At 49.2% G+C, this 27443-nt stretch overlaps 1 protein-coding gene across 2 annotated transcripts in view; it reads left to right on the top strand.

The window, feature by feature from the left end:
- Nucleotides 1-27443, top strand: part of PLCG1 (phospholipase C gamma 1) — a 595860-nt gene that overhangs the window by 468593 nt on the left and 99824 nt on the right. For both annotated transcript variants that reach the window (XM_078652159.1, XM_078652158.1), the window contains exons 22-23: nt 12350-12446; nt 13357-13426. In XM_078652159.1, the coding sequence (XP_078508285.1) occupies nt 12350-12446; nt 13357-13426 (167 nt within the window). The remainder of the gene's footprint in view (nt 1-12349; nt 12447-13356; nt 13427-27443) is intronic.

Below are 27443 nucleotides of genomic sequence, written 5' to 3' on the forward strand. Positions count from 1 at the left end.
TACATTGAGACCACTATCTTATAGTTAGGGAAGCAGATGCCTTAGTTGCTGTGGTATTCCCGGAGGGCACAAGCTAATGGCTCGACCACTAATGCATATAGTAGGGGAGAGAGTGGGCACCCCTGACGAGTGCCTCTGGTGATAGGGAATGGGTCTGTTACTAGGTCATTAATTCGTAGTCTGGCGCGCGGTCTATGATACAATGCTCCTATCATTTGTAAAAATGGTTGACCCAGTCCCATGCGCTGCAGCACCTGTCTCATGAAAGGCCACTCCACAGAGTCAAACGCTTTCTCCATGTCGAGGAATACTGCCAATGCAGGTCTGTCCTGTCGTGTGTGTTCCATTGTGCCTAAGACAGTGTGGATGTTGTATGTCAGGTTACTGCTTGGGATGAAGCCTGCCTGCTCCGGGGCCACCAGCTGGGGGGCCACTAAGGCTAGTCTAGTCGCCAGGACCTTAGCGTAGAGCTTCGCGTCCACATTGAGTAGGGACAGGGGACGGTACGAGCTACATTCATCTTTCGGTTTTCCAGGTTTCAGGATAGTAACTAGCAGCGCCTCCCTCATTGTGTCTGGCATTTTGCCCTCCGCACAAATGTTGTCAAACAGAGTCGACAGGTGCGGGATCAGTTGCTCTGCGAATGCTTTGTAAAAGCCCGCCGTGAGACCATCCGATCCAGGCGCGCTGCCTGACTTCATGCTCATTAGAGCCTCGGAGATTTCGTCCTTTTCTATCGGTTGCATGAGAAATTCCCTATCAGAGTTCGGCAAACAAGGGAGATCTATATGCCCCAGATAATCCTCAATGTCCTCATCCATATCCCCTCCCTGAGCTATGTAGAGAGTAGTATAGTAAGTTTTAAATGTATGCGCTATATCTACTGGATCAGTGAGGGAGTCCCCCATGGCCGATTTAACCTCAGTGAGTATCTGGCGTTTCCTCCTTCCTCCGATTATCCTGGCCAAGAGTGCGCCTGGTCTGTCTCGTTCACCGTACATTCTAGCAGTAGCGTGTTTTCCCATGTGTTTGACTTCCCTGTCAGCTTTGTCGTGATATTCCTCAAGCAAGATTTTAATTTCGTTGCTCAAGTCGCATTCTGCGCTGTCTCTCTGCCTTTTTTCCAAGGCCTCCAGCTGTTTCTCAAGGGCTGCTAGCCGCGCGCGAATTGACTTCAGTACTCCCGAGTGTTTGGAAATCGCCACCCCCGAATGTATACTTTAAATGCCTCCCAGAGAGTCTGGAAGCTATCCACTGAGCCTATATTGGTCTCAAAGAATAGATCTATGGCTGCAGCCAGCTCTCCCCTAAAAATTGGGTCTAATAATGAATACGTGGGAACCTCCAAGTGTAAGGTGGGATAGACGAATTTTGGTGTGCTATCTCCAGGAGTACAGGGAAGTGGTCTGAAAGGGTTCTGGGAAGGACCTCACAACTTATCATGTCAGATCTGTAATCTGGGATCAGCCAGTAGTCAATTCTGGTGTGAATATTATGATAGGCAGAGTAGTGGGTGTAGCCTCCCGGAGTCGGATTGTGCAAACGCCAGATGTCGCAAAGACCTAAACGCGTCATAACCCCCTGCAGTTACACCGCCGCAGCGGCCGGTTTACGATGCGGGCCAGCAGATCTATCCAGTGTGGGATCAAGAGTGAGGTTCATGTCCCCCCCCCCCACCAAAGATCATCAGGGTTGTAGCGTCTAAGTTTACTCGCCAGCCCCTTGTAAAAGTCGGGGAAATCAAAGTTGGGACCATATGTATTGACAGCTACGAAAGACATTCCCAGACCAGTGCATCTAGATATTACATAACGTCCCTCCGGGTCAGCCTCAAGTGTTTGTTGTGTAAGTTTGGATCTAGGGTTCACCCATGTCATCACCCCCCTGGCGTGCGTAGTGAATCCGGCGGCAGCCACATTACCCTCCAATCCCCTGTAGTGTAAGGTTCTGCTGTCCATAGGGAGGTGCGTCTCCTGGATCAAGGCCAGATCTATGTTGTGTCTCTGCAAATAGCTCAGCACCTTACGCACTTTTCTGTGATCATTGAGGCCGCGCACTTTCCAAGTGAGCGCCCTAAGTTTGTCAGAGCGCGCGTTGCCTATATCAGTCGCCATTGATTCCGATGTGTCACACATTCACTCTCTAAGTTTAGGTCGTCCGTGCAGTCTCTCTGTGTATTGCCTTTGTGCCCAGTATATATTACATCATGTTTCATGCCGTGTGTGCTAAGTAGCGCAGATGCTAGAGTGTCAACTTTAGCGCTGTCGAAATCTGCCCCAACTCCCCCCCTGTCAGAAGTACCCCTCCCACAGCAGACCATCCCCAACTTGGCCCAGCCTGAAATTACCCCCCCCCCCTCAAAACTCCCCAATCGTCCCATACAGATCCCAATAGGAACCCGTTGTGCTAATAGCGCTGGGGCAGAGGTCGCCAGAATTAGAACAGGTAACAATTGCAATTAAAAAGTTTTTACAATCCTGCTCCTAGCCTCATCACCCAGTATAGGTCTTTTAACGGCAGCCCACATCAATGAGTCTGTATATGCCAGCTAGTGTCCTCTACCGGGACATTCACGTCTACCCCTCGATGATTAGCAAGTTCCAAAACTGCCAGCCTAAATCAGGGGCTTGTGCCCAAAGCCCCAAAGCCAGCCAAAATCAAGGGTAGGTAATCAAAAAGTATAACTGTGTCATGGAACAGTCTCACCACATCTTGAAGTCTCGGGTCTCTCACAGGTAACCCACAGCTTTCTCCATCTGCTCCATCTGTAGGACAGGGGGATCAAATGTTCAATGCAAATCACCTACATCGACATCCCTGATTGCCGCTGGCCATATTTGCTCGGGGCGATGCAGGGGGCAAAGTACGGTCATTCTTGCTCATCCAAGCGACTGGTAGGGTCCTGTTCTTCCGGTTGTCCCCTCGGGCTGTTCCGTTGTTCCTTGGACCAAGTCTTAAGTGCCTTTTGGAGGTCTTTCGGGTCAGTGAAGAAGTGGGAATGCCCTTGTCAGTTTATTCTCAGCCTCGCTGGGTACAGCATGGCGTAGTCCAAGCCGAGATCCCGGAGTTGTTGTTTGTACGGAGCAAAGTGACGCCGCTCTTCCTGCACCTTAGCGGTAAAATCTGGATATAAGGAGATGTTTGCGCCCTCGAACTGCAGAGGACCCTTCTCCCTGGCCGCTCGTAACGCTGAGTCTCTGTCTCTATAGCTCAGAAGTTTGGCTATAATAGGCCTCGGGGGGGGGGGGCGGACGCGGCCTAGGACCCAACGTGCGGTGCGCTCTCTCCACTATAAACATGGGCGAAAAGAAACCATCGCCCAGCAAGGTGGTCAGCAGCTTCTCCACAAATAGCCATGCTGTCCTGCAAGCCCTTCACCATGTTAACTAGCAACTCCTTGATATCAGTGTATTTCGAGTTGTCCTGAGTCCCGGATGGCTGCCCATTTTCGGGTTCCCGTGATTCTGGGGCCTTCGTGCGCCGCTGTTCGAATGGAAGTTTAGACTGCGTTTTGTCTCCTTTCCCCATCGTGCAGCGACGTTTCTCTGTGGATCCGCTCCGCGTAGAACGACTCAGGGGGAGGGATGGTCTCAGTGGCAGTCGTGTCGCTGCTATTAACAAGGTACCCGGCCTCCCCGGTCCGTCCCCCGGCGCAGTAGCCACACTTGTCTTGCAGGCGAGGCCAGAACGACCAGTCTGATATGGGGGGGGGGGGGGGGGGGGGGGGCACGAGGCAGGTCAGGGCGGCGAATAGCGTGACCGCCGCAGAAGGCCGCGCTGGGCCAATATGTCCCCGTGTCTGACCCGAGGTGAAAATGCCTCCTACTTCTTGGGATTTCTCCCAGTGTGTGGAAGCGAAGGAAGTTGGTATTAGTTCTTGTGTTATGCTGCTGCGTGGTGCGCCGGACCCAGACCCCCAGGGGGTCCACCGCAGCTGCCGCAATATGGCGCCCCGGGCTCCACTGCTTTCGCCGCCCAAGGGGACATCAAATGCCAAGTGTCCAAAGCAGGTCTGCTGTCTGCGGGAGATGAGCCTTGCCGGCCGGGACCCTGCTCTCACTCGGAAGGCGGGGAGACCCCAGCAGGCCCCAGTGCTCAACCGCGTCGTTAGGGCGCGCAAAGCTGTCACAAGTTCCACTCCAGTTACTGGTACCGCAACCAGCACTCCAGTGCCCCCAGGCCGTTGTAGCTACACCCCGTCTGCTCGGGTAAGGCCTATACACTTGACTCGCCACGCGGCGGGACGTCTATCAGGGGATCCGCTTCAGGCGAACCGCTCGCTCTCCGCTGTGCCCAGGGACTCCTATGCCAACGCAGGTCACTCCCTTCGCTGTCCGTTACATGTGGGGGATCAGTCACTCACCACTGTCTTTGCTTGCGACCCGGCTCGCAGCTTTGTATCCCGCAGTCCTGTCCACGGCAGTTGCCGGTCCAATGGTTCAGCGTACGCCGCACGTCGAGCGACGTAATCCGGGGGCCGCACTACGCCAGTCCGCGGCCCTCACCCCCGAGGTGTCGGGCCACAGTTTTCCCCTCTCGGATCGTCAGATGTCTCCCGCTCCGAGCACCGAGTGTGCCGGTGATGCTTAGGGGCTATGCGCTGTCCTCGTCAGTCGACGGGCGCCGTTATTTTAGGATAAATGCAGGATTTCTCTGGTGATTTGGCGGAGCTCAGCGCTCAAGCATCTACCATCGACGCTAGCAAGCTCCGCCCCCCCCCATCCCCCCCCCACACCCCCCCCAAGAACAGAGATCCTACTATTTGCCCGGAATATGTCATTATTCCCTATCTTTTCAATTTGGCAAAATCTGGCTTCCAATTCTCTTCCACACAAGTCCACTTGGCTGCACTCACTGCCTCCAGAAAATGTCCTTCACAAACCTCTTTTTTTCAAAATCACAGTGATCAAGGACTTTCTTGAAGGGCTAAAGGTTTTCCTTCCTATTAGGTATCCTTCCTCTCCCCGTGAGCTTAATATAGTCCTCATGCAAGCCCCTTTTGAACCTCTTCATAAGGCATGCTTACAGTTTCTCTCTTGGAAAACAGCCTTCCTCGTAGCAATTGCATCAGCTCATAGGATTATCGAAATTCAGGCCCCACACTGTCTTCCACTCTTAACAAGGTAGTTATGAGGACTCACCCTAAATTCCTCCCCAAGGTAGTTTTGACTTTCATGTCAATTAGACAATTCCATTACCAACTTCATTTCAGCACCCTTCAGCTCTGTCTGAAGGAACTCTTCATTCCCTGGATGTGAGGTGCTTCTTGAAGTTTTATCTAGACAAGACTCGTGACATACGTAGATCGTACCAATTGTTTATCAATTATGGTCTGGGCCGTACAGGTTTAGCCACTTCCAAACAATCAACCTCTCCAAATGGACAGTGTCTTGCATTCTCTTATTCTATCAAAAAACCAACAAGACCTTATCAGCTAGACCTAAGGCCCATTCAGTTAGAGGCAACGCAGCTACTGCCGCTTTGATGAGAAATGTCCCTATATCTGAGATCTGTAAAGCGGCTATATGAAGGTCTGTTCACACATTCACCAAGCATTACTGTTTGGATTCAACTGTTGCTCAAGTAGGACGAGCTTCCATCAGAAATGTATTTGCTTAGTTCGAGCCTATTGTCATTCCTCTGTCGTTTTCCACTGCACTTGGCGGGGACGGGCTTGCCATTCTGTTCAAATGCTCAAGACTATCACTGGAGATCCCTTATGAGAGAAGGAATATTTTCTTACTTGAAACTCCAGTTTTGCAGCGTGAATATTTCTGGATTCACTATGCTGTGCATATACCGCAATCTGGTGGTTGGGTCCGGAATCGTAGTCTTTTTTTTCTCATTTAAAATTGTAGCCCAGGTGGGCGTCGACGTCCCACCATTTGGTGTACCTTCGGTGACGTCGGCATGCTTCTGGCGGAAGCTCCCACCCTTGGGCGCCATCTTCAGATTATTTTTTCCGCCGTTGGGTCTGGATCGTCGCGTGAAGCTCCAGAAGTTTTGGAGGAGAAAATACAACAACTCTTCGACGGGAAAAGCCTGAGAAGATTGGGAGAAGAAGACCATCAGAGAGGAGACGTCGAAGAAAGGGAAGAACCTCGAGATCTTCGACGTCCTTTGGGGAATGCGCACACAGGGGGCCCCCTGAGCGCAGGGATGTACAAGACACCCTTTAAATTCTGCAGAAACTGCCACCACAAGTTCGCGCAGAAGGACCAGCACCCGGTCTGCAACCTCTGCCTGCCAATCGACCACGAGAGCAAAGACTGCAACGCCTGCTCCGTCTTCAAGCCGAAGACACTCCGGGTTCGAGAGAAGCAGAGGATAGCTCACTACACGATGCAGGGCAAAGGACAGGCCCCGGCGCTTTACGAACTGGGCCTCTCCACCGACGACGAGGACAACATCGCCGAAGGTCCAGATGACTTCACGGTTGCAGAGACCGATAAGAAAACGTCTGACAAGGTAGGAGAGTCTACGACCCCGAAAACCTCGACAGGGCCTCGAAAGCCTGAGGCAGACTCTCGAAAGTCAGAGTCAAGAGCCTCGAAGGGAGCACCGGCGCCAAAAACTTCAACGACCGAAGCTGCATCCTCCGAAAAAGAGCCCAGCGGATCCTTCGAGAAGAACTCCCGGGCGCCGAAGACCGGCGAAAAGCCAAGGTCGTCGAAGCAAGCCCCCGAAAAAGGGTCTTCGACTTCGAAGGAAAAGGAGCTGAAAAAAGCTTCAACGTCGATGACGCCGTCGAAGAGAGCAGCCGAAACGCTCGACGACGAGCAGGCCGCACAGTTGGAGAGGAAGAAAAGAAGGCTCGAGGCCGAGATGGAGAACATTCTTCAGAGGAAGAAAGACCTCGATGAAAAGATGAAAAGTTACAAGATCCCCTCGAAGCCAGCGACGGCCGTCGCTGAGGTGCAGGAGCACGAGGAGTTCGACGCAGAAGAGCCGCCGAAAACTCCGGAGCCCTCGGGACACGAAGAGGAAGAGGACCTCTATTACGCTGAGGGGGAATATGGGGAGCAACTGTCAAGCTACGGCTCGGGATCCTCGACGGCCCAAGACCAGGAATGGCAGGACATCGAGGCCGAAAACCCGGAGGAGGCTGTGGAGACATACCCCTCGAGGCCTTCACCGCCGGATGACATTGGGGCATACAGTGAGGTTGTCAGGAAGGCAGCAGCAGCTTATGGGGTTACGCTGGAAGAGGAAAAGCCTAAAGCAGACTTCCTGCTGGAAACATTGCTCCCCACGCAGACAAGAAGCCAGTTATTGCCCATGCTGAAAAGTATCACTGACCAGGGGAAAGAAGCGTTCAAAGACCCGGCTACATGCAGATCAGTCACGCCGAGGACGGAGAAGAAATACAAATTCTCCTCCCAGGACCCTGCTTACATCAAGGGGTCCGTCACAGCAGATTAAATAATCGCTGCAACGGCCAGAAGAAGGGGCAACGTCCCAACAACATCTGGACCACCACCTGACAAGGACAGCAGGAGGATGGACCTGACGGGCAGAAAAATTGAGAGGAACGCCGCAATGCACTGGCGGATGGCTAACTCCAACGCCCTCCTGAACAGGCATCAATACCAGCATTGGGATGAGATCAGCCAATTGCTCAAGCACCTCCCGGAGCAATACCGTGAGAGGGCATCACACCTTGTGGAAGAGGGAAAAAGCATTGCTAACTCGTGCCTGAAGACAGCCTTGGATGGGGCTGAAACATCCAGCAGACTGATGGCTATAGGCATCACAGAGAGAAGGCAAGCCTGGCTCAGGATCTCAAGCTTCAAAACGGAGGTTCAGAACAACATCCTGAACACACCCTTCAAAGGGGTAAACACTGTTCGGAGCCCCAGTTGATGGAAACTCACCCAACTCCAGGTCCATGGGGGCCCTGCAATTCAGGGGAATGAGAAGAGGCACCCCTACACGGAGGCCGAACGGAAGGGGTGGAAACCAGCAAGGTCAATCACACCAGGCGTTCCACCAGGGTCAACAGAGTGACAACCAAGGCCAACAGGGCCAGCAGAAGCAAAACTGGAACTATCAGAACAGGGGCCAGTCCTTTCGAGCAAGGGGAAACGGACGGGGCCAGAGAAGGAGAGGCGGTGAACAACCCCCCTCTAAGTGACTTCACACGGAAAAAGGTGCTCACCCACTCGAACCCTCCGGGGGAGGAGCACGGGGAAAAAAAAGAGGAGAGGGCTACACGGACAAGACACAAAAGACCATGTAACACCAGTAGGAGGCAGGCTGAGATTTTTTCTCCAGGAGTGGAGAAAAATAACCACAGACAAGTGGATACTCAACATCATACAGTTCGGATACTGCATAGAGTTGGAAAAGAGACCACCAAACAGAAAGCCAAAGAAAAGAGAGCACTCTGGAAGAGAGCTGCAATTGCTCCAAGAGGAAGCTCAAAAACTCCTGCTCAAAGAGGCCATCGAACCGGTCCCATTCAAAGAACGGAACAGGGGAGTGTACTCAAGCTACTTTCTGGTGCCAAAAGTGGACGAAAGCCTAAGACCCATCCTGGATCTACGGTTCCTAAACAAATATGTAAAGACTCAAAAATTCAAGATGACTTCCTTACAGGAGGTCATCCGACAGATAAAGGGCTGGGACTTCTTGTCCACCATAGACCTCAAGGATGCGTACCTGCACATTCCCATGAACAGGCAGCACAAGCACTTGCTAAGATTCACAGTAAACCAGGATCACTACCAATTCACAACCCTGGCATTCGGTCTAAAGTCCGCACCAAGGGTATTTACCAAATGCCTCACAGCAGTGGCCGCACATCTGCGAAGAGAGGGGATACACGTGTACCCTTACCTCGACGACTGGCTCATAAAGGCAAGCTCTTACAGGACATGCAAGTGTCATGCAGAGCAGGTCACAAGAATGCTAACAAGCCTGGGATTCTCCATACACTGGGGAAAATGCTCGATGGAACCGGAGCAAGTGAAGATCTTCCTGGGAGCTCAAATCAACACCATCCAATGCAGGGTGTTACCCAGTGAAAAGAGGACACTCAGCCTACTGAGGGAGAAACGTCACTACCAGAAGGGGCGAGCTCTGACGGTGAGGACAGTGAGCAAGATCTTGGGAATGAGGTGTCATGCATACACCTGGTCCCCAATGTACGCCTACAGATGAGACCACTCCAAGAGTGGCTGCAACAGCAATGGTCACAAGCTACAGGAAGTTGGGAGGATCTAGTGGTTGTAACGCACAAGGTGCAGGAAGAAATGAAGTGGTGGACCAAAGAGAGGATAACAATAGGGAAGCCTCTAACGCCACTGGACCCAACAGTGACCATCACCACAGACGCATCCCAGAAGGGATGGGGCGCACACATGAACAGGCTCAGAGTGAGGGGTCTGTCAAACCCAGCGGATGCAGTCAGACACATCAATTACCTGGAACTGAAAACAGTGTTGCTTGCCCTCAAGGCTTTTCAGAAGCACCTGTACAACCAGAAGGTGCTGATACAAACAGACAACACCACAACGATGTTTTACATCAACAAACGGGGGAACTCAATCATTCCCTCTGTCAAGCTTGGCACAGGAAATCTGGAGATGGGCAATACCACTCAAAATAGACCTGCTAGCCATACACCTGCCAGGGAAGGACAATGTAGAAGCGGATTGGCTCAGCAGGCAGACTTGAGCATCCCACGAGTGGGAACTCAACATACAGGAAACAGAGAGACTATTCAGGAGGTGGGGCACTCAGACAATAGACCTGTTTGCAACACACCAGAATGCAAAATGCCAATACTCTGCATCCAGACAACCAGAGGCACTATCCCAAGGGAATGCCCTATGGATAAGCTGGTCAAAAACATTTGCCTATGCTTTTCTCCCGATACCATTGATCCCCAGGGTTCTCAACAAATGCAGTTCGAGCAACATGACGCTCATCCTGGTGGCACCACAGTGGGCCAGGCAGACCTGGTACTCACAGATAATGGAGATGGCGCAGGGCCCACCCCACAAGTTTTCAAAAAGAAGAGACCTACTCTCCATGGAAAAAGGAGAAGTTCTACACCCAGAGCCGGAGAGCCTCAACCTCTCAGCTTGGCTCCTGAGGACTTAGAGTTCGCACATCTAAAACTACCAGAGAGCACCCTGCGGGTGCTGCGAGAGGCAAGAAGGCCCAGCACACGCAAGTGCTATGGGGAAAAATGGAAAAGATTCACTCAATGGTGTTGCAAGAAAAAACTCCATAGAAAGCTGACCAGGGAATCAACGGTGCTAAGATACCTCACGTACCTAATAAAAGCTAAATTAAGCTCATCCTCGCTGAGGGTACACCTGGCAGCGATTGTGGCATACACAAGAGGAGAAACAGGGAGAAGATTCTTTACATCTCAAGTAGTAAAAAGATTCCTGGAAGGGGCTAAAAGAATAGCGCCACCAAAAAGAATGCCGCCACCGGCTTGGAACCTAAATGTGGTACTGACAGAGCTCATGAAAGCACCTTTCGAACCCATCCACAAAGCATCACTGCAAATGCTGACAATGAAAGCGGCCTTTCTGGTAGCAATCACCTCGCTACGTAGGGTGAGCGAACTGCAGGCACTAGCACTGCAGGAATCCTACATCCAGATACACAGTGACAGGGTCGAGATGAGAAAAGACCCGCACTTCATGCCAAAGGTGGTGTCTAGGTTCCACATGAATCAGAGTATTCAGATTCCTAGCTTCTTCCAGAACCCCACAACAAGCGCTGAGAGGGCTCTCCACACTCTAGACACAAGAAGGGCAGTGATGCACTACATTGAAAGGACGAAGGGACACAGGAAGACAAAACAGTTCTTTGTATCCTTCGCAAACAGTTACATGGGTAGACCAGTGACTAAGAACACCATAGCTCGATGGATCGCACAAACGATACAATTCTGCCACAAGCAAGCGGGCCAGGAGCTATCAGGAGGGGCACAGGCCCACTCAACCTGAAAGAAAGGAGCAACAATTGCCTTTCTGGCCAACACACCAATTCAGGACATATACCTGGCGGCAACATGGCCTTCAGTGTCAACGTTCACTAAGCACTACTGCGTGGATGAACAGATGAACAAGGAAGCACAAGTAGGACAAAGAGTGCTTCAACATATATTCAACAACCAACGCTCATCTTCCACCCAGCCGCCACAAAAGTAACAAAACCGCTACAAAATCTATGCACAGCATAGTGAATCCAGAAAGATTCAAGCTGCAAAACGAATAGTTTCTTACCTGTTGGTGTAGTTTTGCAGCTTGAAGATCTTTCTGGATTCACTAGCGAACCCACCCGCCTCCGCCAGAAAGATGAGGCTGGAGAAGAAGGTGGAAACACATAGAAAAGAAAGCAAGTTGAAGCTTACAAGATACGTGAAAGAATTACGTTGAAAAAAGGATTTACAAACATAGCCATGGATTCACTACAAACACAGGAAAAAGAGACAGAAAAAAGAATCCGAAGATGGCGCCCAAGGGTGGGAGCTTCCGCCGGAAGCATGCCGACGTCACCGAAGGTACACCAAATGGTGGGACGTCGACGCCCACCTGGGCTACGAAAAAAAAAAAAGACTACGATTCCGGACCCAACCACCAGATTGCGGAATATGCACAGCATAGTGAATCCAGAAAGATCTTCAAGCTGCAAAACTACACCGACAGGTAAGAAACTATTCGTTCTCTTATAAGGGAATCTCCATTGAAGTCATAAGTGACCCACCCGCCTCTCTGATTAATATAACGGAGGATAGTATTGGGCTTACCTATCACTAACTCATTCCTTCAAAAAGAACATAGGCAATTGCCGCCTGCTAAGCATGATTGGGATACTGGTGGTCTCGGAGCCTCTAAATGCGCAGCCACTGTTTAGCCCCATAGGCTGCCATGTGAGTTTTACACTGTCCTACTATCCTTCATCTTCTACCTTTACAAAAAAAGGCTTGTGAAAGAGATTTAAGCTGTTTTATAACATTTTCACTCCAAAATTATATGTATTCAGAGGTATCGTAAGTAAAATCTGAGGTATGTCTCCAATGTAGCCTGTTGTCTAGGCTGCTATGTTCTTAAGTGTTTCTGCAGGCCTTGCTGAAGAAAGGCAAACGGCTACACTTAAGAAGATATTCTATGAAGAATTGATGCGAGATTCACGCACATGGGGAGGGGAACTACTCAAACGCTTAGGACTTCAATGGAGATTCTCTGACTAGAGAACTGGCGTTACAGTTGAACTATTTATTTTCTTACAATTAGAAGAAAACCTTGCTTTTGTCATTTAGAACTCTTATCAAGTTTTGCAGTTAGTATCCAAGCACTATGCACACATTTTGTTCTTGTTTTAGGTGGCGTGGAGACTATGGTGGGAAGAAGCAGATGTGGTTCCCTTCAAATTATGTGGAGGATATCTTCAGTCCTGTTGAATTGGAGCCAGACCGACAGGTGAGGTCATAATAGTAAGACTTTGATTTGAGGGCAATTTGATGTTCTTCTTGCATACATTAAATATGAATCCTAACTAAAGCGCTTCAGGCTGAGATTACCTCATAGCACTTACTGCAGGGCACCAGTGGGCGTGAAAAGACCAACTTGCCTTGTATTCAATCAATTGCCAGGCTGTTGAGCATGCCTGAAGAGCAGTTGGTCATTGCTTGTGGAAATCAAAAGTTAAGCCCAATCAAAGTTATGCGTCATCCTTTAGTAAAGCCTCAAATTGTATCTTGTAATCAACAGATGAAGCAGCATCCCAAGTGTCTCTGTTGTAGGAAGTTCAGATTCTTTTCATGCACCATGTTATGGCTGCTAGAAAATTGAGTGAGTCGAGGTTCTAAGGTGAAGCCAGGAAATCTCCTCATGCCAGGAGGACCATGTGCTCTCTTTTCCTGGTTATCAGCTATTATTTGCAGAGCTCACTGCTGGTTATTAAAATCTTATTTGGCCTTTTTCAGACCAGTTTCTTGGGGTTTAGTTGAGCTGTGCCCAGTGTGGCACTTTTTGCTGCTGGTGAAATATGATGTTGTGTTCTGCTTTGTCTCGCAGAGAGTCTGGCATAGATTGCTGTTAAAAATGAAGGTGAGAGTCACCTTGCCAATTAGGGAGTTCCCATTCTTAAAGGGAAACCATTCTTTTTTAGGAAGCCTCCCCTTACTTGGGTATTATTCAAGCCAAATGCCATTACCTTAATTGCTTTCTTTTTTACTCAAAAGTGGCCTTAGGGGGTGACTAGACTGCTACACTCGTCCACACCTCAGTTGGGCTGCTCATTCATTTCCAGTTGTCTTATCCACTTTGACATTTGCTACCAAACTCTGTGGTTAATGCTAATGTTCCTTCCTACATTAATCCCCAACAGCTCCTGGAAGAGAACAGCCCTCTGGGAGATCTGTTAGGGGGTGTCCTTGATGTGCCATCTTGCCAAATTGGTGAGTGCTTTTACAGCTGATTTAAATTTTTGTAAAATTGAAGGAGAAATGTGGAGTTAAGGTTGAACCAGGTAACTGATATCGATTTTTTCCTCACAAACGCATCAGTGAAGACATTTTATTTCATGTTTTCTGACGTATAGCAGATGTAGTGAGAAACTGGATGTGCATGTTTGACATACTGTAAATATAACTTGATAATATGAAATATGTTGCTTGAGTGGGGCAGGATCAGAGGACAGAACAACATGATGTTTAATTGTGAAAAAAGATAGAATGCAAATGCATCAGTAAGTAGGAATAGCAAGATAGAATGCTATGCTATAGTGCCAAAGTGAAAGAATTGAATTCCATATCAAGGTTGAATCAAATTATTAGGTGAAACAGAATTGAATGTTGATAACATATAATGGTGTACCCTGATAGTCGACTGTCATGACTGATATATGGCTAGGTGTCTGTACCTGAAAAGAGTCAAACTATCATAATGGGACAGAATCAAATGCTTCACAGGGATAAGTTGAAGTCTGATGGCATTTGGAGTCCGTTGCATTAATAGTAAAATTACAGCATGAAGTATTGATAGTGTGGTGGAAAGGGGTTGAGTCAGATGGCTGCATAAGATGGAACTTAATGATATGGTATGGAATTGAAACCTAGGTATAGATTGAATCGGATGCTGGAAATCACTGGAATTATAGAGCCAAAGCGAACAAATTAAATTAGTAAGGCAAATGGGATTAAATGGCAGAACAGCACAGAATCAAATGGACATTCTAGAAACTAATGTGAGAGGTCTGCAAAAGAACAGTAAAGCAGTCTGTAATTGAATGGCCTTATGGGTTGTAGATGAATAGTGGAATAGGACCAATTAGGCATCATTGCATAGAATAAAATAGTGGCGTGGCATGGCATTCATTTAGTGTGCAAAGTGGCTTTAAACTAAAAAGTGAAGAAGTATAGTCAACAATACCATATACTCAAATAGCTGACTAGTGCAGGTGGTGAATGTTGAAATGCAAGAGAATGGCAGGGTGTAGATAGAAACACTGATTGATCTCTGATGAGTTGGGGCTGAAGAGCATATGTATATCTTTTCTGTTTACATTTTGGTCAAATGGATTTTCTACACACTACTTGCAGTTAGTGCAAAATGAGATTGCCTGCAACTTATCAGGGTGTACATAAAATGTGTGACTGTTGGTACAAATGTTCTGCATACTTCTGCCATCTATTTTTTGATTCTGATGTTGCAGCTTGCTTTTTGTTTAAAGAACTCTGAGCCACCAGACATCCCATAAACACAATGCACAAGGACTCTTCACTTCAAAAGTACTTTATTTGGTTAGCTTAGCAATTATGGCATACAGTAAAAACATCAGTAATGGCATAGTAAAATCAAGCTTACAAAAATATAAACCAAACAATCTTAAACATTTGATTTTTACTGCATATTTGTCTCATGAAACTTCTCAGGGAGCAGCCACAGGATATTTAACAAATTCCAGATTGTACATACACTGCATATCACATGTGTAAATCAACCATAGGATCTATGGAGACACATAGTTTGCTGTCATTATTTAAAACAATGTAATACAAAGTGAATACTGAAATCTCTAAAAAGATTAAGAATAAAAAATACAAGATTCGATTTGTATGTTTGATTAACAATGTAACAAAGCGTTATCAACAAATGCTTATTTATTAAGTACCAAGGGGCAGATTTATGTTAACTGGCGCATCCCCAGGGATGCGCCAGTTAACATGCGCCACTGCTCCGCCACCCATGGTGCGCCGCATTTATGATGCGGCGCACCACGGTGCAAGGCAGTGAGGATGCGTGACGCATCTCTCGGCGCACGGGCGGCGCATTGCAGGAGTCATGTCGCAAGTGCGACATGACTCCTGCAATGCACAGGAGCCACCTATCAAATGCATTGTGCGTCACCCTTACGCCTGCTTCAAGCAGGCGTAAGGAATTGACGTAGAAAGTGGCTGAGTGAAATCTCATAGATTTCACTCAGCCACTTTTAGGAGGCGTTCCTGCGCAGAAACGCCCCCCCTGCGCAGGAACGCCTCCTCATGGCGCAGGGGTTTCCAACGTGACGCATCTCCTAGATGCGTCACGTTGTAAATAGGGCGCATTGTTTGCGCCGCCGTTGCGTCACATTATGTGACGCAATTGCGGCGCAAGGAGGCGCAAGGGCATCATAAATCTGCCCCAAAGTGTCAGGAGTTCAGCAGAAACCAAACAGTACACAGTGATAGGAAATCTTGGTTTATGTTAAAGATAGCTACACAATTAAGCTTACCGTACCAATGACTTTTAACATGCCTATATCAAACAGTTAGCCAAGGGCGACTGCCAGCGTAAACTATTTGACCTAAAAATTCTCTAAATAGATAGATAACAGTTTAACTTGGATCCGATTAGTCAGTTTGATTAGCGGTGTAACAGTACAAAGTCAAAATTTGTATAGTGCAAAGTGTCTGAGATTCTACTAAAACCTAAACATACACAATACTAAAATATCTTGGCTATCATTAAAAGAAGCTAAATCCGAGGCGTGGCACATTTGTTTCTTCTATTTAGTATAAAACAACTATTAGCAGGTGCAATTAGACCAGGGGTTTCAGGTTTCAAAAATTCTATGGGCAACTAAATAACAAATAGACCACAGTAGTTAACCAAAATAGAAGTGCAAAATCAGAAATTGCAGGGTTTATAAGGTGCAAAGTGTCTGTAGTTCTACAAAAACCTAGCCAAATTCTGCACTTAAAATATGGCTAGCACTTTTAACACTGCCTGGTTAGTGTGGCTAGTTAAAAAAATTCACCATACATTTAGCAGGAAGCGGCTGACTGCAAATACAATCCAGCTTGAAGCAATATTTATTAAGATTCTCTGAGCAGCTAGATAGGCAGTTGTCCCCAGGTTTAAGGACACTGGGCATATCTATTTGCGTCGGGAGCCGCAGTACTGTGGGCAGAATAATAAAATATGCTCCTATGTTTCAGGGGCCAAACTACAGGCTGGGCACAGGTCTGAAGTCTGATCTTTTTTCCTTTTGCTACAGGATACATTCAAGGGTAGACTTTTGAATTGAAACCACACAAATAGACTTTTGGCTAGGGGTGGTGTGATCGTATCCAGAAACAATTTAAAGTACCGGTTTGGCTTAAACTCGAGGAACTATTTAGTTAAGTGCCCATTTGTCCTCCTCACAACTTGTTGTTCGCAAGCATAGGCCCAATAAAGGGATTTCAGAACAACAGCCTCTACCTTGCGAATATTTCCAGTATCTTCCCATAGTTTAATTAAACCTAGCTGTGAGAAGTTGGCCTGATATGCAGTGCTCACTATTCTAGTGATCACTATGTATCAGTCCAAACAACCCTTATTGATGATTGGTTGTAAGTCAACCTTATAGACCAGCTATCCTAGTAGCATGGATACGAGCAGTCTAAGGCTAAGACTCTAGAGGGCGTGTTAAGCCAGCTGTTTTACCATCACTTTACCCCTTGAACACCAAGTGAAAGGACACCACACAAGTTGTTATGAAAATAAACAGATATTTATTTATAACAAGACTACCCTGAACTCTTTGAGTCAGGGAGCTAAGCACACAACAAAACTCTTACGAAAATACTTTAAGTCGCACAATTTACACAAATGCCCTAGGGGCACGAAAAACCATATACTCAGTAAGTGGAATGCGAACTTGCTAGCAGGTAAGTAATACTTTTCTAGACTCAGGAATCGCTAGGCCTACAATTCTAAACACTGGGATTAGATGCAGGGGGCCTGTGGACGTCGTGTGCAGAGTGGGAACTCTCACGCGTAAGGCGGGAAAAAGTCTATGGAGGCTAGCAGTTGCAAAGTTACTGTTCTCGGGCGAACCCGACTAGGTGGGTCGAAAACGGGAGTGGATCCGAACACTTAGGGTGTTGGACTACGCTGGAGCACCGGAGTACTCAGTTTACCTAGCCCAGGGGCTGCGGCTGCATAGGGTTGAAGTTGCGTCGGAAACCCACGTTGAAGAACCAGGAGCCTGAAGAAAGAAGTTGCTGGCAGGCGGCCAGTGAAGAAAGTTCGTGGAGATCCAAGCCTGAATCAGGGAAGAAGAAACCTGTAAGCAGAGGGGACCAAGTTCTGAATCACTAGCCAGTGATTTAGGTGGGCACCAGAGTGGCACCGGACGAAGTCACCTCAGCAAGGTGAGTGGGCGCTGCTGGGCTCTGCAGTCTCTCGGACCAGGAGGCGTTGTCGGCGACCAGGATGGAGGTGCGAGCTGTCCCACGAAGGTACTTGCTGTCGACGTCGCTGGACCCAGGATTGGGGCAAGAAGTCTTGGCAAATGCAAGGCTCACGCGGTGGACCTAAAATGGCGTCTTGAGTGGACCAGGAGGGTCCAAGGTGCTTCTCTGATGAAGGAAAGCAAGGGCCAGTCTGGAGCAACCAGACCAGCAGTGGTTGTCGTCGTGGAGCGTCGCAAAAGGGCCACTATCCAACGGGCAAGTGACCGGGACAACGCGGTGAGCAGCAAAAAGCAGAAGGGCCCCACGCAGATCTCGTGGATGCAGGGGGGCTGAACTTCGGTGCTGGAGCTGCTCTGGGTCGGGGCTTCTCTTACCCCAAAGCACTCGGTCGAGGGTCACTCGGTGGTCATGCTGGACAAGCGTCGTGCAGTTCTGAAGATGGCCGGTCCCTCGAGGTCTCGTCGCACCCACGGGTCACAGCTGGGCTGATGATGTAGGTTGGGGTCAGATGTGCCAGGGAAGCCGGTTCTCGTCGTGCTGGAGCAGTCTTGATCCGGAGGAGAGACTGGCAACAAACCGCGATGCTTGGTTGGTGCCTGCTGCTGCAGGGTGACTACTCCTTAGTCACAAGGGAGAAAATCTTGGGAAGAGTCTTGAGTTCTTCTTGAAGAAGGTCGGTTCAGGGTTCAAAGATTGATCTAATTTGGAAGGGGGCCTGCTCCTACCTTTATCCTGCAAAAGGGGGCTGGCACGCGACTAAGTCCTGCCCTATGGGTGGGACTAGGAGGGGGGGTGGTTACACCCCTCTCCTTTGGCGGGCTTTCCCCAGCTCAGGGTCTGGTGTGCCCCTGGAACTGGTTCAAGCCGGCCTATGCACAGTGAGCACCGGGGTGCCACTTGCAGTCACCTTCCTCTAAAGCCCTGCCTACCTAGAATACACAAAACCCTGTCTGGGACGGTGCTGGCACCGCCCCTGGCAGGAAACCCTTTGTCCTTGCCTCCTGCTCTGGGAGGACTCCGAGCAGCAGGAGGGCAGACTTGTGTCTCGGTGGCAGCATCCATTTTGTGGATGCTAAGGCTCTGTCTGACTTTAACCGGGGTTACAGGTTACCAACATGTCGTGTCCCTCTAGAAGGGTGGAATGCTAACCCCGTCGCCAGAATTGGCGAGGGGTTAGTATTCCAATTCGTATGACACCTTACTCGACATGTTTTGATAAAGCGATACCAGAGTTGGCATATAACCGCGAGGATTATAATGCACTTAAGAGTATATGGTATGCGATATCATGGAAACGGCTAAGGGATAGATCCCGAACGCCGCAGACAGGCTCAGCTCATGCCAGAGCACCATCTCACACGATTCCAAGCACTCTGCCTTCAGGATTGTCAAGGCCTGCCATAGGAGTGACTGATAGGAGATCTGTGTGCCCATTTTAGGGTTAGATATAGGTATACTATATCTAAAGCAAAGGGTGATTACACCACCTTGCCCCAGCTGTCGTGCAGCCAGTTGTGTCAGATTTGGATGGCCAGCCAGGGGTGGCATAATACATGCTGCAGCCCCTGGTAGGCCCTGGGTACACCTATGCCCTGGGTACCTAAGGTACACTGTACAGGGACTGATAAGGTGACTCAGTATCCAATTAGATATGTACCTAAGGTACATGGAATCCATTTTACAGAGAGAGCAGTAGGCCTGGGGCCCTGAATAGCAGGGTCCCAGGTCAACTAAGTCAGAAAACCAGCAAAACACCAGGCAAAAAGTTGGGGGCAACCATAGTCCGGGATCTACCTTCCTACATAACCCCCCCCCCCCCCCCCCCCAAACGAAAGGAGATAAGGCTATCCTTGCCAGGTAAGCCTATATTGCCTGAGTGGCCATATAAGGAAGTGTACCAGCACTGGCATGGTTACTCCCTATCTCATGGTCCACTAAGCAATCCCTCACCCTAAGGGTGTCTGAGGGTCTCCACCATAGGGAATCTCTACCTGTGGTGTGTTTTGGCAAAGTAAAAGGCTGGTGCTGAAATGGAGTACTGAAGTGAGGCTCCACTAATTTTGGGCTCAGCTTCCTCCAATCATTATCCACCATAGAGGCCTTTCTTTCCAAGACTGAGTTGTTTTGGGCTCTCAGGGTCAACCTCTGGCTACCTACAGCTGGAGGTTGGGTCCCTCTGTTTGGCTTACTGGAGGGACAAGTCAGGTCTGGGGCCCTCAGGTCCCAAGTTTGGCTGTGCCCAGCAGTGTCCATCTGGGGGAGGTCCCTAACTAATTTTAAGGGGGATCCCTCAGGAGTTTGTTTTATTTTCACTTGGCTAGGACTACTAGCTTCAGTGCCCTTAATCTGCTGATTGGGGAATTCTTTTGGACAGGGGGCCCTTTGGGGTCCAACACTGGCCTCCCTGACCTCTACAGCCCTGGGCTGACTGAGGCAGGGGAGAGAGGGGCAGGTTACCTGCTCCAGACTGGGTCCCACCTTGGAAGGGTCCACTGACATCAGGGGTTCTGCCAGGCTAGGCCTGACTACCTCTGTGGCAGTTTCTTCACAAGGGGTCAGATCAGTTCCCTGAGGAGGCTGATCCTTTCCTAAAGTCTGGTGGGAGGGAGATTTCTCTTCCTCCTCAATGCTCTCTGTCTGAGTGGAGTGATCCATAGTTTCAGGCTTCACAACACTATTATCTGTCTGAGTTTGAGCTGTGGCCATCACAACTCTCCCAACCTTTTCAGGAGGGGGCTCAGTTTGGGTGTGGGCTGTTACCATTACAGCCTTGACAACCTGTTCTGGGAAGGAAGTTGTCTGAGATTGGGTTGTGACTGGCACAACCCTCCTGACCTGTTCAGGGAGGACATCTTGGACTGGGGCTGTGGCTATCACTGCCCCACTAACCTTACCATGGAGGTTTACCATTTTAGAATGGGTTTCTTGCTCTACTTCAGCCCAGGCTGAGAGCTCTAAATCATTCCCCAGTAGGCAATCTACAGGCAAGTTTGGTGACACTGCCACTCTCTTGTGGCCAGTGACACCTCCCCAGCTGAGATTAACCACTGCCATGGGATGATCTCTCTGTACTCCATCAATATTGGTCACCTGGTATGTGGCACCAGGTAAAAGTTGCCTTGAGGGGACTAGACTCTCAGTCACCATGGTGATGCTAGCCCCTGTATCTCTATAGGCCTCAACTTTTATACCATTGATGAGGGGTTCCTGTCTGTACTTGCCCAAAGTGTTGGGACAAGTTGTGAAGTTGGCAAACCCCATGCCAGTCTCACAGACAAGAGTATCTAAGTTTGGGGACCTGGTTAGGCCAGAGTCCCCAGGAACTCCCAAAGTAAATGCACCCAAATTCTTGGGGGCACTCCCACCACCTGGGGGATTACTACTAGTAGTAACAGGAGGCTTGGGAATGTTACTTGGGGGTATGTTCTCCTTATTGTTATTCTTTGGGCAACTGCTGTCAGTTTTCAAATGACCCACCTGTTTACAGGGATAACAATAAGGTTTCTCTGGTTATTAGAAGGATTCTGGGACCCACCCCCCTCAGAGGATTTTTGGGGCCCTGATGTGGTTTGATCTGTAGATTTATTCCCACCCTTCTCTTGAGGCTTGGTTGATTCCTTTTTCTGGTCACCACCTTGGTTCTTGGGCCTAATCCTGGTTCTGACCCATTTGTCTGCCCTCTTACCCAATTCTTGTGGAGAGGTCAGATCAGAGTCTACCAGGTGCTGGTGCAATAACTGGTTCTGACAATTATTTAAGACTTGCTCTCTCATAATAAGATTATACAATCCTGTGAAGTCAGTAACCTTGCTGCCCAGTAGCCAGCCTTCCAAAGCCTTAGTGGCACAATCAACAAAGTCAGCCCAATCCTGAGACTGAGTTTTCTGGGTATCCCTGAACAGCAACCTGTACTGCTCAGTGGTTAAGCCAAACCCATCAACCAGTGCATTTTTCAGGACTTGGTAATTGTTAGCATCCTCAACTCTAGTAGTGAGGAGCTTATCTCTACCTTTGCCATCAAAGGAGAGCCACAGTATAGCTGCCCACTGACTCTGGGGAATGCACTGCACAGTGCAGGCCCTCTCCAAAGCAGCCATCCATTTCTGGATCTCATCCCCTTGCTTAAAGGGGGGCACTATCTTTGTCAGGTGTTTAGTATCTAAACCCTTCTCTTTTTCTCTTGGGAGATTGCTGCCACCAGTGGGAACTATCCCACTCATCTGCTGCTCTCTAGCAAAGGCAAGCTTCTCTTTGGCCAGGGCAAGTTCTTCCCTTTCAATCCTCAGTTTAGCTTGTCTCATCCTTGCTTCATGCTCTCTTCTCTGAGGGGAAGTCAATCTCCTCTGGGGAGAGTTCCTTCTCCTCTGAGAAGAGGCATTAGAGTGCAGAGATCTATTGGAGTCCCTAGAAAGAGATCTATCTCTCCTAACTCCAATGTTAGGCCCACTTCGGGTCAGTACTGGGGGTCCCCCAGATCCTAGCCCAAGTAAGTCTAAGTTGGCCCTAGCTAGCCTTCTGACTACCTCAAGACCTTTGTCTACCTCATCCCCAGAGAGTTCCTCCTGATCCTCCTCCTCAACTGCATTTGCAGTGTTGGGGAGGTCTGGATCCCCAGAGGTACCCTCTAAGGCTGGCATATTCCCATCTAGCTGAGAAATCTTTCTCGCATCATAAGTCTCTAAGAGACCTATTAGAAAGGGAATGGTGGGGTTAGACCCCTGTTTCAGTTTCCTGGAGGTACACACTTGTCTCATCTCCTGGAAACTGAGAGCTGCATATCTTGAAGTGACCTGTGGAGGGTCAATAACCACAAGGGGGGTCTCAGTAGACTCTCCCTGGGTAGACATGCTTTTCTAGTGAGGTGTAAGTGGTGCACTTACCTACACTATATGTTTGCCTACTGATCCCTTGCTAGAGTTGTAGTTTAGGGTGTGCTAGGCCCTAGGAGCTACAACAGCTGGTTCAGTAGAACTCAGAGTATTCTAAGCTAAGTTATATGTACCTCAGTACTTATGTGATCTTTCAAATGATATTCTTAGGATATGTGTGATAAAACAACAGCAAGCTCAAATCCCAACCGCTGCTCACCAATGTGAGAAGTTGGCCTGATATGCAGTGCTCACTATTCTAGTGATCACTATGTATCAGTCCAAACAACCCTTATTGATGATTGGTTGTAAGTCAACCTTATAGACCAGCTATCCTAGTAGCATGGATACGAGCAGTCTAAGGCTAAGACTCTAGAGGGCGTGTTAAGCCAGCTGTTTTACCATCACTTTACCCCTTGAACACCAAGTGAAAGGACACCACACAAGTTGTTATGAAAATAAACAGATATTTATTTATAACAAGACTACCCTGAACTCTTTATGAGTCAGGGAGCTAAGCACACAACAAAACTCTTACGAAAATACTTTAAGTCGCACAATTTACACAAATGCCCTAGGGGCACGAAAAACCATATACTCAGTAAGTGGAATGCGAACTTGCTAGCAGGTAAGTAATACTTTTCTAGACTCAGGAATCGCTAGGCCTACAATTCTAAACACTGGGATTAGATGCAGGGGGCCTGTGGACGTCGTGTGCAGAGTGGGAACTCTCACGCGTAAGATGGGAAAAAGTCTATGGAGGCTAGCAGTTGCAAAGTTACTGTTCTCGGGCGAACCCGACTAGGTGGGTCGAAAACGGGAGTGGATCCGAACACTTAGGGTGTTGGACTACGCTGGAGCACCGGAGTACTCAGTTTACCTAGCCCAGGGGCTGCGGCTGCATAGGGTTGAAGTTGCGTCGGAAACCTGAAGCCTGAAGAAAGAAGTTGCTGGCAGGCGGCCAGTGAAGAAAGTTCGTGGAGATCCAAGCCTTAATCAGGGAAGAAGAAACCTGTAAGCAGAGGGGACCAAGTTCTGAATCACTAGCCAGTGATTTAGGTGGGCACCAGGATGGCACCGGACGAAGTCACCTCAGCCAGGTGAGTGGGCGCTGCTGGGCTCTGCAGTCTCTCGGACCAGGAGGCGTTGTCGGCGACCAGGATGGAGGTGCGAGCTGTCCCACGAAGGTACTTGCTGTCGACGTCGCTGGACCCAGGATTGGGGCAACAAGTCTTGGCAAATGCAAGGCCCACGCGGTGGACCTAAAATGGCGTCTTGAGTGGACCAGGAGGGTCCAAGGTGCTTCTCTGATGAAGGGAAGCAAGGGCCAGTCTGGAGCAACCAGACCAGCAGTGGTTGTCGTCGTGGAGCATCGCAAAAGGGCCACTAGCCAACGGGCAAGTGACCGGGACAACGCGGTGAGCAGCAAAAAGCAGAAGGGCCCCACGCAGATCTCGTGGATGCAGGGGGGCTGAACTTCGGTGCTGGAGCTGCTCTGGGTCGGGGCTTCTCTTACCCCAAAGCACTCGGTCGAGGGTCACTCGGTGGTCGTGCTGGACAAGCGTCGTGCAGTTCTGAAGATGGCCGGTCCCTCGAGGTCTCGTCGCACCCACGGGTCACAGCTGGGCTGATGATGTAGGTTGAGGTCAGAGGTGCCAGGGAAGCCGGTTCTCGTCGTGCTGGAGCAGTCTTGATCCGGAGGAGAGACTGGCAACAAACCGCGATGCTTGGTTGGTGCCTGCTGCTGCAGGGTGACTACTCCTTAGTCACAAGGGAGAAAATCTTGGGAAGAGTCTTGAGTTCTTCTTGAAGAAGGTCGGTTCAGGATTCAAAGATCGATCTAATTTGGAAGGGGGCCTGCTCCTACCTTTATCCTACAAAAGGGGGCTGGCACACGACTAAGTCCTGCCCTATGGGTGGGACTAGGAGGGGGGTGGTTACACCCCTCTCCTTTGGCGGGCTTTCCCCAGCTCAGGGTCTGGTGTGCCCCTGGAACTGGTTCAAGCCGGCCTATGCACAGTGAGCACCGGGGTGCCACTTGCAGTCACCTTCCTCTAAAGCCCTGCCTACCTAGAATACACAAAACCCTGTCTGGGACGGTGCTGGCACCGCCCCTGGCAGGAAACCCTTTGTCCTTGCCTCCTGCTCTGGGAGGACTCCCAGCAGCAGGAGGGCAGACTTGTGTCTCGGTGGCAGCATCCATTTTGTGGATGCTAAGGCTCTGTCTGACTTTAACCGGGGTTACAGGTTACCAACATGTCGTGTCCCTCTAGAAGGGTGGAATGCTAACCCCGTCGCCAGAATTGGCGAGGGGTTAGTATTCCAATTCGTATGACCCCTTACTCGACATGTTTTGATAAAGCGATACCAGAGTTGGCATATAACCGCGAGGATTATAATGCACTTAGGGGTATATGGTATGCGATATCATGGAAACGGCTAAGGGATAGATCCCGAACGCCGCAGACAGGCTCAGCTCATGCCAGAGCACCATCTCACACGGTTCCAAGCACTCTGCCTTCAGGATTGTCAAGGCCTGCCATAGGAGTGACTGATAGGAGATCTGTGTGCCCATTTTAGGGTTAGATATAGGTATACTATATCTAAAGCAAAGGGTGATTACACCACCTTGCCCCAGCTGTCGTGCAGCCAGTTGTGTCAGATTTGTATGGCCAGCCAGGGGTGGCATAATACATGCTGCAGCCCCTGGTAGGCCCTGGGTACACCTATGCCCTGGGTACCTAAGGTACACTGTACAGGGACTGATAAGGTGACTCAGTATCCAATTAGATATGTACCTAAGGTACATGGAATCCATTTTACAGAGAGAGCAGTAGGCCTGGGGCCCTGAATAGCAGGGTCCCAGGTCAACTAAGTCAGAAAACCAGCAAAACACCAGGCAAAAAGTTGGGGGCAACCATAGTCAGGGATCTACCTTCCTACACTATCTTCCTACACCAACAAGAAACAAACTTCAACCAGGGCACCTTCATAGCACTACTTATTTTAATCTGGTCCCCTAGAGAAGCCCTATCCTCTGCTAGCTCTAGTGTTGACCAGATGCATATCCAGTACATTAATGGCTTTAAATGTGCCACATCTGAAATTTATTTTTAACCTAAAGTGATCTTATAAAATTATTCTCAACTGCTCCCAGCTTCTGGGTGTCGGCACAGTCCCAGACTTCAGCTCCAAACAATGCTGAATTTGAGCCTTAGCACAATATACCTTAACAGCAGGTGATATTGAGCGAGAATGGTCTCTCTTGGGTAATCAAAGGATGGCTTTAGTTCTATGTAATATTACCACAGTGCTTTTATTATGTTGAGGTACCCATTTAAACTTGTCCGATAGTTTAACTCCCAAGTAATCAAAACAAAGGACCCAGTCTAGGTATTCACTGCCACCTTTTGCCTGGTATTTGATTTGATTTTGAATGGAAATGCACAGGGTTCCTGCTATTCAGTTCCCCAGTTCCAGATCCCTTTCCCAAAATTGCATAGCTGTTTCTCCAATTGGCAATACCTTTAGCACTCCCAGTAAGTCCCTAGTAAATGGTACCCATGGTACCTAGGGCAAGGAGGCTAAAGAGGGCCCTTAAGGTCTGCAGCATCAATTGTGCCACCCTAAAAGGACCACTCACCAAAATTACAATCTGCAGTCTGCGTGTCTTGGTACAGACAAAAGTGGAAACACAACATGGAATTCAGCCTGTGTGCCATGCCTGCAGACACTGCATACAGTATAGGTAAGTCACCCCTACAGCAGGCCTTACAGCCCTGAGGCAGGGTGCACTATTCTACATGTGATGCCCTACCTGCATGAGCAGATATGTCCCTGTGCTGGTCAGTTCCATTACTACCAGTACAAATGACCAGGGAAACCATTTAAAAAGCATGTGCTAGACACTGGTGAAAACAAGTTCCCCAGCTACATGATGGCTTCACTGAAATTAGGGATGTTTGCTATCAAACATGTTGTATGAATAAAACCCACACTGATTCCAGTATTGTATTTATTAATACATGCACCCACAGGGCACCTTAGAGGTACCCACTGAAAACCTACCAGCTACTGGTCTGCTGACTGACTGGGTTTATCACCACGCCACCAGAGACCAGTTTCTGACTCCCCAAGGTTGAGGGCCTTTGCCCTCAGGAGGTAAGAAACAAAGCCTGTTTGGGCAGAGGGTGTTTACACCCCCTCTCTCAGGATAACATGCAGATTAGCTTTCTAAAGCGGGGGAGCTTCAAAGAGCCCACCGCCTTTTGGTATGCTAATCAAGCAGGAAAATTAGCTAGTTAGATAAAGGTGTCCACCTTCAGGCTAGTACCACTGCTAAGGTGGGCTACCTGAAGTGGAGACTGTAGAAAGCTGGCTCTGCATATACTATACCAATGTAAGGTATAGTGTGCACAGAGTCCAGTGGATCCCCAAAGTCTTACAGAGGTTAATTTGTCAGTGTTTCCGAGCAGCAGACAGGAGCGGAGTGGAGCCGAGCGTCGTAGCAGCGGTAGCGGAGGCCTCCCGTCGGCTTACCCGTCATCACAGCATCACTAAACCTTGGAGTCGCCACTTCCATCACTACTGCCTCCCGCGGAGCAACAGCAGCAAGGAGAGTAAGGCGGACGGTGAGCGCGAGAACCCAAAGGGTACGGCAGGCAGGAAATTGGCTCTCCTGAGCTTCCCCGAGCTCCAGAGCCTCCGAGTCCCGGAGGCAGGCACAGCCGCCTAAGCTTCTGGGGGCGGCCGCAGTAAGTGAGCCCGCAGAGCATTTGGGAGGGACCCAATCATACTCTGGATAGCCCGCGTCTCTGTCCAGTATCCCCCGCATGTCCTTCTGCCCTCGGATCCCCCTTGAGCTCGCCTTCAGACACTCCCAGCCT

Source organism: Lissotriton helveticus, chromosome 7 (assembly GCF_964261635.1).
Source record: "Lissotriton helveticus chromosome 7, aLisHel1.1, whole genome shotgun sequence".
Lineage (NCBI taxonomy): Eukaryota > Metazoa > Chordata > Amphibia > Caudata > Salamandridae > Lissotriton > Lissotriton helveticus.